Source organism: Stegodyphus dumicola, chromosome 9 (genome assembly GCF_044657685.1).
Source record: "Stegodyphus dumicola isolate Sdum_Otavi_A_Nest chromosome 9, ASM4465768v1".
In the NCBI taxonomy this organism is placed as follows: Eukaryota; Metazoa; Arthropoda; class Arachnida; order Araneae; family Eresidae; genus Stegodyphus; species Stegodyphus dumicola.
Genome location: NC_140776.1, coordinates 156,092,818 through 156,106,270, shown reverse-complemented (window position 1 = coordinate 156,106,270; position 13,453 = coordinate 156,092,818). Strand labels below are relative to the sequence as shown.

At 34.1% G+C, this 13,453-nt stretch overlaps 1 protein-coding gene across 1 annotated transcript in view; it reads right to left on the bottom strand.

Moving 5' to 3' along the window:
• The window catches only part of LOC118184628 (uncharacterized), an 888,058-nt gene that overhangs the window by 233,621 nt on the left and 640,984 nt on the right, over positions 1-13,453 (bottom strand). The window contains exons 7-8 of the mRNA XM_085824262.1: positions 12,806-12,976; positions 4,677-4,742 (exon numbers count right to left, since the gene is read on the bottom strand). Of these exons, the coding sequence (XP_085680388.1) occupies positions 4,677-4,742; positions 12,806-12,976 (237 nt within the window). The remainder of the gene's footprint in view (positions 1-4,676; positions 4,743-12,805; positions 12,977-13,453) is intronic.

The following is a 13,453-nucleotide window of genomic DNA, read 5'->3' as shown; positions in this document are numbered from 1 at the left end:
TATTTTTCGCTCTTGCGATGGCTTTTAGGATATTATTTGGGTGTTTGACACAGCTCTTATATGATGAGACGTGGTCTCTACCGCATTAGACGCAAGAAACCGGATTTTGGTCATCTCTTTTCAAAATGCACTGATATGTTTCATGTACTTTTGTGTATTTAAGGTATCTGGCAGTGTGGTGGCACAGATCCCGTGTGTGCCCGTTCCGCTGGCACTTATGGCATTGCAAGGGACCTGGCTTAAATTCGTAAGTTGCAGCTGTGATATCAAGGTTGTAAATTTTCTTTCCTTCTACTGTGCGTTTGGTTTCGATTTGTAATAGGGGGAGAATGATAATGTTTTCATCTTTAGCTGTAGGTATTTGCCTTATTTTGTTTACTGGAATTTTTTTATTGAGAATTTCCTGCTTAATAGCATCAACGTTGGTATTTCTTAAAAAGCTTTTAATCATGACTTTCAAAGATTTTTCAAAGTTTAAAGCTGTGGAAAGGAACTCCACGTGTTTCAAACATTTTAGTGATAAAACGATAATAATCGATTTCATATATTCTTAAGGTGAGTTACTCTAGTCACTCAGGTAATCTTGCAGAAAAGAGGTATTTCGGGGTCAGTACCGCCTAACCACTTCGTGTCCTCCACCACGTTCTCACATGACTGCTGCAGTTCATCCACACCACTTTTCAATCTCCCCTCGGCAACTGGGCCAAGGCAATTTATTCGTCGCCGGATTTGGCCGTTACTTCCAGATAAGACAACTCGTTCCTTTCATGGCACTCTCTCACGGCAATGGACCAGTTTGTTTTCCTTAAAAGCTGAGTTCTCGAAAGTTTCGCTCATATTTAACTCCCCGTTCTCGATGATTCATTTGATGATCATGAATTCTCACCGCCCTCCCCAATTCCCGAAAAAGGAAACCCTTGAAGTCATTTTTCTCATTTCTCCTCCTTCTAGACAGCTCTTTCATATTTTTTGCTTAACTTTCAGTGAGTATTACTTGCTTTTATAAATATATGCAAAGAGTCAGAAACCATTTCTTCCAATTAAAAATTCAAATAAATAATGTTATGAAATGCGTTTATCCTTAAAAAACGACATAAAAATTTCGGAGCAGGAAAATCTTCAATATCAAATATAAATATTTGTGAATTATCACTTATTAAGGTTTATATTTTTCGCTCTTGCGGTTTTATTTTTCGCTCTTGCGATGGCTTTTAGGATATTATTTGGGTGTTTGACACAGCCCTTATACGATGAGATGTGGTCTCTACCGCATTAGACGCAAGAAGCCGAATTTTGGTCATCTCGTTTCAAAACGCACTGATATGTTTCATGTCCTTTTGTGTATTTAAGGTATCTGGCAGTGTGGTGGCACAGATCCCGTGTGTGCCCGTTCCGCTGGCACTTATGGCACTGCAAGGGACCTGGCTTAGATTCGTAAGTTGCAGCTGTGATATCAAGGTTGTAAATTTTCTTTCCTTCTACTGTGCGTTTGGTTTCGATTTGTAATAGGGAAAGAATGATAATGTTTTCATCTTTAGCTGTAGCTATTTGCCTTATTTTGTTTACTGGAATTTTTTTATTGAGAATTTCCTGCTTAATAGCATCAACGTTGGTATTTCTTAGAAAGTTTTTAATCATGACTTTCAAAGATTTTTCAAAGTTTAAAGCTGTGGAAAGGAACTCCACGCGTTTCAAACATTTTAGTGATAAAACGATAATAATCGATTTCATATATTCTTAAGGTGAGTGAATCACCTTTCAATGTGGCTTTATAATTGCGACTGGCTTTATAATTGGGAATACTGCGAATTCCTGTTCTCTCTGGGCTTATATAGCTTTCATCCGGTCTCCAAGGTATTTCTAGTACCTTCCATTTCTCGAAATTACCGGAAGGCATGTGCGATTAAAGTTACGCATAAGAATCAGATACGGTTACATTTACATATAGGAATCAATTACAGGTATTCAGTTACAGTATCAATTAAAGTTATACAGGAACAGGATGAAATTGTCGCAAAATGATAATTTGGCTAATTTTGGTGATTTCTCGCTAAATCTGCGACAAAAATTAGTGGCCGAAATTTTTATGTCGTTTTTTAAGGATAAACGCATTTCATAACATTATTTATTTGAATTTTTAATTGGAAGAAATGGTTTCTGACTCTTTGCATATATTTATAAAAGCAAGTAATATTCACTGAAAGTTAAGCAAAAAATATGAGAGAGCTTTCTAGAAGGAGGAGAAATGAGAAAAATGACTTCAAAGGTTTCCTTTTTCGGGAATTGGGGAGGGCGGTGAGAATTCATGATCCCCATCAAATGAATGGGGAACCATCGAGAACGGAGAGTTAAATATGAGCGAAACTTTCGAGAACTCAGCTTTTAAGGAAAACAAACTGGTCCATTGCCGTGAGAGAGTGCCATGAAAGGAACGAGTTGTTTTATCTGGGAGTAACCCGGCGACGAATAAATTACCTTGGCCCAGTTGCCGAGGGGAGATTGAAAAGTGGTGTAGAGGAACTGCAGCAGTCATGTGAGAACGTGGTGGAGGACACGAAGTGGTTAGGCTGTACTGACCCCCAAATACCTCTTTTCTGCAAGATTACTTGAGTGACTAGAGTAACGGCAGCGGAGTGAGAGAATCCAGATGAATGGCTAAATTCTATCGAATGCCTCTTCATCTGATCGGAGACAACCATGTAGACTATTTGGCCAAGGGAAGAGGCAAAATGAGTGGACGGGGATACCACACGTCCCCATTTCATCATCGACCATCGAAGACTGTGTAGGAGTATTACGTGCAATTTGCTTCTTTCCTCGATTCGAGCTATCGGCACTGCTAAAATCAACCTACTCCTGCCTGGGCAAAAAATGGAAGGTATCTGAAGGAGGAAAATAGAGGAAGAAATCACCTCGGTCATCCACAACCTGAGAATAGGGAAAAAGGTACCCTGTGATCTGTGTCATTATCCGTAATTTTATCCTTTTGTTTCTGATATTTTGGATTATCAATTCTTTATGGACTTACTGAACTCATGAGCTTAATATTACAGGAGCTGCAGGTATGTCACTCATGAGCTGCAGGTATGTCACTTTACATGTGTTGTTTTTTTGCTTACTCTTTCCTTTAAAGTGATTTTGTTTAAATGATAAGTTATTTCGGATATCTTTCTAGGTTATCTATATCTAGGTTAAATTCACTATTAATATTGACACAGTTAATTGAAACCACTATATGGAATAGTTCTTGATCAGTATTTGATTTAAGTTCAAAGAAGTATATTTTAATTTTTGGTATATTAAACGTCAGCTAAATTTTCTACGTAACAAATTGGTTCCGTGACTTTATACGGTATTTCTCCCGCCTTCCTAGCGTGACTTCGTGGTGTTCCTGCACTCTGGGCTGGTATTCCAGAGGTCCGTGGTTCGATTCCCGGCGAAGGCTATTGCTCATTTTTCATCTCTCCGGCTTTTCCAATTACTCTAATGTTTCAACAACTTAACAAACTGGAACCGTGACTTGACAATTGGTGCCGTGAGTTTCTACATAACAGATTGGTGCCTTGGTTCTCAACATAACAAAAACATCCCCATCTTGGCGATGTCTTGCTAATTTAGTGAGAGAGTCATTTACTACAATGTTAAATAGACTTGCCCTTGTACCTTACATTTTCGGCACAGCTTTGCTTTTTCAAACATTTCATATATCGTTATAAAAAGATGCTATAATTTCGCTGAAATTATTTACATATCTACAAAATTCGTAACAATATGTATTCCGTAAATACGTTTATTTACATAATGTATTAGAATAGAGTATCCAAACTGTTCTGTCGTAAAATTACGAGCATGCAGTTTATGATAGCAAGAAATGCTTTATGCAAAATTATATTGCATATTTCGTATTTTTAATATTTTAAAGAAATTTCCAACAGTTGAACACTTTAAATTAGGCATAAAACAAAAAAATATTACTTTGGCTAGAGATAGAACCGAAAAATTTTGCGAAAATTGACGTATTTGTGGTTTCAATAATAGAAAAAATTACTGTGCTTATACCATTTTTCTCAAGTTTTTAAATTTCAGCTACGGTAAAAAACTCCTGAGCATGATAATAACAGAACTAATATTTACTTGACAAACATAGCAAATAAAATAATATACCGCGTTTCGCTCGCCGTTTCAGTCATAAAAATTTAATTTCCCTCTTTTGGATAAGGGACAAGAAGCGTATGCAATGTGTTTCTTACTCTTCGAGGAAAAAAAAATGAATTGCTATAACTTTCAAGCAATTTTATTGTGAAAGTAAAATTTCTAGAGAGGTCAGCATCTTGCTTTTAGATTTATTCGCGATGTCAGTGCCTTGTTGTCGCAAACAATGCAATAAAAATTTCATTTAAATCCCAAAGTCATATTTGCACGAATCATCATTTTTTCCAATGGAAACAATCTGAAATTTTACAAACATTTAAACATTTAAATATTATAAATAAAACAGATGCATGTCTGCTAAAAATGATTTATAGGATAGCTTGCAAGCATCAGAACACATCCGGACCGATTTGTACATCATAAAATGACTTCATGTCTGATGTCAGTATGTCAATATCATGCCAATAACATTAATGATTTAAAATTCAAATCACTATCATCTGAAAATATTCAGTTATACTTACATGAGCTCATTTTGAAGCACCATTAGCCTAGATTCTCCTTCATCAATATCAGACGATGAAGAGCTCCTGAAAATAAAGGAACAAAATCCAAGATAAAACATTCGCAAGTCCAGTCTGCTGGTGATGAAGTTTAAATTTAAAAGCACTTAATACAATTTGCAAGTAAAATTTGGCAAATTAGGATAAGGTTAAAATATAAGTTATAATCAAGTGCAGAATATCACCGAAATGAGTCGACAAACATTGAGATGTATTTCATGAGCTTCTAATTTTGTGTGTCTTTCTGATTGCAATTCGGACTTGGAGGAGGGATTTGATATATGTTCTGAGGAACTGGATGATATACTTGACAGATTACTTACTATGTGAAGAAAATTTCGACGAAACGGACTTTGTGCATGCACTAAAACTTCCATCAAATCCTAAAGGATACGATGCTAATCTTCGAGATTTATCGGAAAGATTTCTGAAGGAAATCCCCCCACCTGGACCGAGCGGTTCATTGTCAAGTGGTTAAATGGGAAATTACAACTGTGAACAGCCGTCTGAAAGCATTAAAAAGTAAATGCGATGATTTTAGGGCTATAAATGCATTTTTTGTAAATTCCTGTATTTCTGCTGCTAAATGCTTTGGTGACGATTAAGTTGAAAAAAAAAAAATGCTGCCTTATTTTAGGAAATGGTTTAGTGGTTTCCTGTCGCCCAAAAAAACTGCACGGCCTGATAAAATGTTAAATTGTAACACTGATATAACTAATGTAAATAATTCAGAAGTCAAACAACAAAAATCAGCGTTAGTTTTTCAAATTTTCACAGGACTAATTTCGATGGTATTCGATGGTATTCTAAAAAATCTTTCTGTTCTAGTTAATGATCCTAATTCCAATCTATCTTTGCTTTCGGCCTTTAAAGAAATTATGTTTTAGTTCTGGTTTCATCAAGAGATGGCGCCACTAGCTTATTTTGTGTCCAGGCTTTCTTATCCAATCATTATATCCTATCTCGTTCATTTGCGCTTTTGCAGCTGAGGATGGTGGTTCAATAAAACCATCGAAACTAGTCCTGTGAAAATTTGAAAATGTAGCGCAGAATTTTGTTTGACTTCTAGATTAGTATTTGTTCGGCGTGTTATTGTGTCTTAATTAATGTAAATAAGCTTAAAGTCTTTCATGCAAAAAATGTTAAAAATGTAGATACAAATACCGTGTTGATAATTTCGTTAACAATGACGAAGGAATTCATATGGATTCCACTCCTACCTCGCCATCCGAAAAGGTTTGAGTCCAACCTATCATGATTACTCCACCCGTGGAATTATCTGAATATGTTAGGAAATCAGAATGAGGATACTGCATATATGTTCAAAGCACGAACTTCAGATCACTTTCTCAAAATTATGTTTTTGTGTCCGGAGAGCCATTGAACAATTACTAGATACCTTACTGAGAATATGATACAACATTATGTTGCGCGCAGCATTTCGATTAAACCGGCCAAGGTAATCTTAAGAGGTTTGCGCTCAGATTGTGATGCATCAGAAATCAAGCAGTCCTTAGCTGATGAGGAATATTACATTATTAACGTTTGCCCCATACATAGATTAATACGTATAAGTGCCTGTTTTTTAGAAGTAACTAGTAAACAAAATTGGTTTAGAAGAAATTTATAATCTCACTCATGTGCTGAACTTCGAAATCAAAGTGGAACCATTTAAATGCAAGGGTGGATTAGCTCAAAGCCACAATTTCCAGCATTGCTATCATTCTTTGCACGAATGTAAGCTTCTGTCCAGATGCGTTAAATGTGAACTTGGTCACAAGAGTTCGGATTATTCTGTGAAATGTATTTAAAAATTTAATTGCTGTAATTGTGGTCATAGTCACGCTGCCAACTTTAGATCTTGTCCTAAGAACCTAAATGAATGTGAAGAAAACTCAATAAATCTAAGATGCCTGATCAGTCTAGCACTGTTATACAATTCCCGGAAATTCGATGTTTGATTCATATACTGCGGCTGTAAAATAAAAAAAAAACTAACAAGTCACAGGACTTGAATAAATCTGATGCTCCAAATGTCAATAAATCTAATTTTTTTCCCCAGAAATAGAAAGCAGTTACGAGCTAAAATATCTACTAATTCAAACCTAGAAGTTACTGAATGTAACCGAAATACTACAGTGCCACTACAGAGTTTCTTCAAATTGTCAGAGACATAAAGAATATTTTCGCACTTTTCAATTATGGATGTATTTAGGACTTTTGCAAGAAGGGCAAATGAAGGCAAATGAAAGTAGTAATGCTCCATCCGCACTGATAAATTGCTGGTAGTATTCAATATTTTTAAGAATACCTTTAGTAGTATTGGAAATTAGAATTTTTATTTTGCATAGACTTTTCCCACATTCTCTTCCTTTCAGTAATTAGTATAATATGTGTTATTTCTATTATTAAGTTTTGTATTGTGTGAATTATGTCGTTTGAATGTGCTTATTTTTCTTATGCATTTTTTCCCGAAAATATTTCGTTCTGCCTTTTATCTGCATTTTCTGTGACCATGTTCTCAACTGTCAGATTCGCTGAGCCACCATAAGCCTTCGGAATTGAGAGTCATATTGACTGCCTACCTGTTCTGGACATTGTCTCTATTTCGTATTGATACATTCAGAAAGAAAATTCTTCGATGGAAGTAAGCTGTTCCAGCTAGGTACTCCTGTATTATACTGAAGTACAGCTAGGTACTTGGATTCTCAAGAATCTCTTAAGAAACTCCCAATACTACTAAAGCTATAAAGAGGCCCGGCGACGCAGTGGCTAGCACATCGCGCAGCAGCACCACAGGTCTGGGAATCGATTTCCGGGCTAGGCAAGGTCCACTCAGCCTTTCATCCCTTGATTTCCATTCTTGGGTCGATAAAAATGAGTACCAAGTTCGCTTGGGGACTAAACACTGGGGGTCCTGCGACAAGCTCACCTCTTGTTCAGGGCATATGCTTACGCACCCCGGGGGCGTAATGGCAGACCGCACATTGAGTTGAACAGTGTTAAACGAATGTCGCATGCTGCGCATGCCCAGAAACAATTTGGCGTAATTACTATGTTGGCGCGATTTGAAAAGAGGATAAATACGGTATATGGTAGATGTACCTCCATCTGATTGTAAACAAATCTGGCGTTTAAATCTTCGTAGAGTATAATGTAAATGTAAATTAATTACTGTGTTAAAATACTATTTTTTGCTGTACTGCTCAAACAACTAGAAAGCTGAAATTATTGCGAAGTAATGTGAAGCAGTGTTTGCATTCAAAATGTAAAATATAATACCAATGAAATTCTGCACATTCCTTTGGAACTGTACAAATTTTCGTTCAGAAAAAGACTGAAATTTAGGATATATTAGTTGAAAATTTATTCATTATACTTTTAAGCAATAAAAACAATTCAGGATTTACCATACGTTCCATTCGTACATACATAAAGAAAGACTGAGGAATATAACAAGTGCTTGCAAATAACACTGAAGAAATTTTACAATTCCTTAATGCTAGTTATTAAATTCTTTGAAATGAGAAAATAAAAGCGCGAATATACGCTAACAAACTAAGCGAGATACTGCAATTTACAATTACTGAATTATAACATGTAAATAAATTACATTTAAATAGCGAATTATTACGAACATATGTTAACAAATATTAAATGCACTGTTATTGACAAATTACAATGAAATATATATTAGAAAAATAAGCAAGTGCAATCGGTATGGACGTTAAAATAACTAATAAGCAAAGTTCCACAACACTACAATTGTAAACATCATTCGAACACACTCGACAGCCATGGTGATCACGAATAAGCTAGCGTAGGGTTGCTTTTAGTCGCCAATATTTCTCCCCGCGCCAAAGGTACACCATCAAGCATGCGCAGTAAGCGAAATTTGCTTAACATTGTTCAACTCAATGTGCGGTCTGCCATTACGCACCCCGGGGCCCACGATCAAGAAAGCAGAATTCGGGGCGCTGCAGGTATTGGCCCACTAGAGCTGTTACGCCACTGAGTTTTTTAGTTTATATATAGATAAACCAAGTCCTATAAACTTACTACGAAAAACGGCCTAACTCATGAGTTACAGAGGTAAGAGACTCTGATACTCCAGTACCATAAAAACCTTCATTTTATAACAAAATGTCATGACGTTAATGCTCAAACATACTCGTATATAGATATTACAATAAATACCAAAGTTCATGTGGAATAGCAATGGCAAAATTGATACGCAGATCCAAATATCCAGTTAAAAATCCATTGAATTTTTATGAGAAAACTGGTCAGGCCTTAACGTCGGGCCATACCTTTTCAATCCATTTATTGTTGTGCTGCACGTTCGAGTTAGATGTGTCATATATATTACTCAAAACGAACACTTGTTTCATTATGTATGAACCACAGGTAATAAGGGAAATATTTTAAATAACACTGGTAATTGATTGGTTAAGAAATTAGACTGTTTGTGGAATAACTTGATGGCAGATAACATTCCAAAAGGACATCATTAATGGTGCCACATCATACATTCACGTGGAAGCATAATCAATATCGACTTTGGATGATGATATTGATAGTGAAATTGATCAGTAATGCGTACTGCAAAATTTAAACGACATCTCCGCTAAAAGTGTGTTTTGTCTGCAAGCAGAGACTGGCAGAAACAAGAACGTAGGACGGACCATCAAAAGACGTATAACTACTGTCCTGTAATGTTATCGGCACAAAAATTCAACATTTCAAAGAATTCCTGAAAATCTTTGCAGTAGCAATGCGTCCTAAAACAACAGCTTTCAGGTATTTACACAACTTAGTTTCCCTAAATTCTTTTAAACACCTTAACCAACAATGCTCATATAAAGGCTCTAACCATTAACAGGACTTAATCTCCTTTCATTCTTTTAAAGAATGGTCATTAAAACTCCAGATTTGACGATTACATGAGGTATCTTTAAGGAATTCAGAAGTAATTATTTAATTAATTGACTTCTGAATTTTTGGGATCTTTTGATTCCAAATATACGTTGTATTTTAAGGCGACGCTATTAAAATAAGTGCGGAATACATCTCCTCGAAGCAAATGTTTTCCTTCGCCTATCATTGGCTGAAAGAAAATTGAATTTTTGAATATTGTTTTCCAAATTACATCATTAGTATAAAAGAAATTATGAATAAAATATAGGAAATGAATAAGTTATTTAAGTGAATATGTGTATATCTTCTGTAGAACATTTTTAAATAACTTTACTATGGAACAACTTGTTGCTAGATTTTGATCAAAACGATTTAAATATAAAAGTATAATTAAAATAGTGGAACCTGGTATTGAAATTTCTGAAATGTTTATATCATTTTTACTAGTATTGTTTCAAAGTGTATTCTAGTAATAATAAAACAAAAAATAAGCTTTGTTAAAGAATTAAATGCCTTCACTTGTAACTGTAGTGCAGGATTCAGCATAACCAAATAGAAATTAGATCTGGAGTTATTTCACTGCAAAAAGTTTCATTTTAAAACTTTCTGTTCACAGAGGTCTAATGGTACAGTAATGACATGTGACAAAATTCTAAATAATGACGAAGGCATTATATTTTGCATAAATTATGTACTATATTCTTTCCATAAATATATAAAATTAATTAATATTGGCGACTATACTTTCCTTGAACTAATATTCTCAAATTTTTGCAGCTAAAAATTTGATTATTTTTTAAGCTTTTACATATTTATAATCTTTCTTAAACAGACGCATTAAATAATTCAAAATCTATCAAGCAAAAGGGAAGTCATGAATTATAATTATTAAACAGAGGCTAATTATAAAGAATTTTCATTAAAACTGTGCTTTTTGAACTAGGATCATTATGATTCGTGAGCAAATGGAATATTAATTTTCAACTAAGACTAGTTTGAATAGTAACTGAATTCCTATAAGAACTCGAACAAAAGCAATCACCCATAAATTATAGAGAAACTGGTCAGGATTCTCTCCCTTTACTCTTTTTAAATATATCAAAGCGTTCTCTGAAAGATTTTAGTTAGAGGTTATGAAATAAATTTGTTCGCCGTTAAGATTGCGTCTCTGGGCTCCTGATTCTTAAAAATACATCTTACTTTTCCTCATGGAGAATGCATTTAACAAATGAATGTAAATTCCAGTAAATGTGCTGATAAATGCTGTAAGATCTATATAAAGAAAGTGTACATATTTGTGTGTTGAATTTACTTAAATTTTACTTTAAATGGATCAGAGAAGCTTACTTTCGTCTTGAAGAAGCTGAGAAAGTTTTTATGTTCGAATAATAGCGATGAAATTATCAGGTTCAATGTTCCGTCTAACCTTCTTCGGGAACATGCAAGGACCTGACTCGGAACAGAGAGCTTACTAAAGCTATGTTCAACAATTGTGGGAAGTAGACAGGATACACAAGAAGGGTATACAAAACCCTTTATTTTTCTCTATTTACAATAACTTCCGTACTTCGGAAATACACAGACCCGCTACTTGGGGTCAAAACGTAAAAGTATAAAAATAAAACTAACTCTAATTTAACTTTAAAATAATAAACGTGGAAGATTGGCCTTATATTAACAGGAAGCCGTATGTAGTACAGAGAACTGTGAACACTACAATACGTTTTAAAAATTATCAAGAGGATTAAAACCTCTGGCCTGGAAGGCAACCAGCAACTGAGTAAACTTCTAGGGTAAGCGGCCTGCTTCGACTAACTGCTTCCTCTCTTTCGCTTGGCAAAAAGCCACAACTTAAATACTTGGCGTTCGCCAGACAAACTTTGCATAAAATACTTTAACGCTTATAATTCTGGCCGGAAGTAGAAAATAAGAAGTGATAGTAAAGATTTAAAATAAAATAAACGTTAGTAAAACTTAAGATCCTTACAAAATTTCTGTTTATAAAAATACCTCGTTTTCCTGCCTGAGGTACAGGTTTTAGATATATAATCACTCATATATTTATTCGGTGTCATACTGATTTTACCATTTTACATTATAAAACTGAATATTAAAATTTCGAACGTTAAATAGCTAGTAAATATATAATAGACATTTCATTTTTAAAGATGAACTTTTAAGGAAAATATATAATAAAAATTACATATTTTCAGTTATTCAAATATTTTCTTGAAGAAACGTTTAATAGTAACAACTTAGAATAAGGTTACATTGCATACATACAGACATTAGAATAATTATGAATTGCCTAAATATTATTTCTGAATGTAATTTTTCTCCCATGGTGATGTAAGATGTAGAATTAAAATTTGATGATTTTAATTATAGAAGCGTTTTATTATTTAACATATTCTAATATCTATGGACCTAAGCTTCCCAAATGCCTATCGCTAACGTTTTCACAAAGAAGTAAGTATTATTAAAGTTGCCTGAAAAAGCAATCTTGCATAAATGTTGAGTAAAAGAATCGACTTCGAGATGACCGAATAAAGATGTCTGGTCTTCAACAGAAAAATATCTCTTTTGTGATAACAAATTGTGGTAACCGTAAAATGCGTTGTTGATGCTAATTATTAGATCGATTCGTTTTTCAGATTTGCAGATTTTCATCAAGCAACAAGTAATAACTATTTATAAAATTGACCACGTTGTGTTAACTTTGAATATTGATAATAGCTTTATAATTACTATCCTACTCTCTTCGTATAATGTTTGCCAGAGCTTACTCTCTTCGGAGTAGGCTCTGGCAAACATTATTCCATGTAATATAGACAATACAACAACAATTACTATCCTATACTTTCTGTTAAGCACTTAAGACGTTTTTACTTCAAACACACTTAAGACAAGACAACATGAATTATTTTTTAATACGATATATTCATTCACATAGAAAGCTCTTGTAATCTAATATTTTTCCCAGAACTATAGTATACGCTTTCTAAAAGCAAAGATGGATTTCAATATTATTAAATAAATAAAGATATATTTGAGAACATATCAGAAATACTTCCGCCGACAAACTAGGCAGATTCACTAAATGACAAGCGTACATTGATTGATGAACTGGATTCAAAGACAGACAGTCATAAATTTCATGAATGTTTACAAACCTGGATCGAACCCTCGAGCCACTTAACCTGAGTAAAGTTGGTGCTTCTTCTTCATCTTCATCAATCTCCTGAGCGGCAAGTCGGTCAGATTCAGAAGCGGACTCAGTTTCCGGGGAAGACTCTTTCACGTCTTCTTCGCAGATAGGTTCGCAGTGTCTTGGACTAGGCTCCCTAGTAATTGATAAAAAGGTACTGTAAATTTTACAAAGTACAAAAGCTTGCCTTTATGGAGTCATTGTTAATTGTTGATATTAATGTTAATTGTGTTTATTTGTGTTAATGTTGTTAGCATTAATCTTCATGTTGTTTCTTGTTGGGAAATTAATTAATTGTACATGATAGACTCATAACATTAATTTTGTTTACATTAATGTTAATGGTGTTGTTTACTTATTAGTAAAGTCATGGAAAGGATTCTTTATAATACTAATTTAAAGTAAAAGAAACAAACAAATGTTTATTTTAAAAAGTAATTAAAAAATCTATATTATTTATTAAATTTTGGCGCAAATTATTTTGTAGGAAGAGAATATTTATCACGTTTATAAATTAATAGTTTTCTAAACGTGAAGCTCTTTTTTTGAACTGGGTTACATAAAAATTAGCACTTTATTTAAAACTACATCAAAATAGCTGACATGTGCTTTA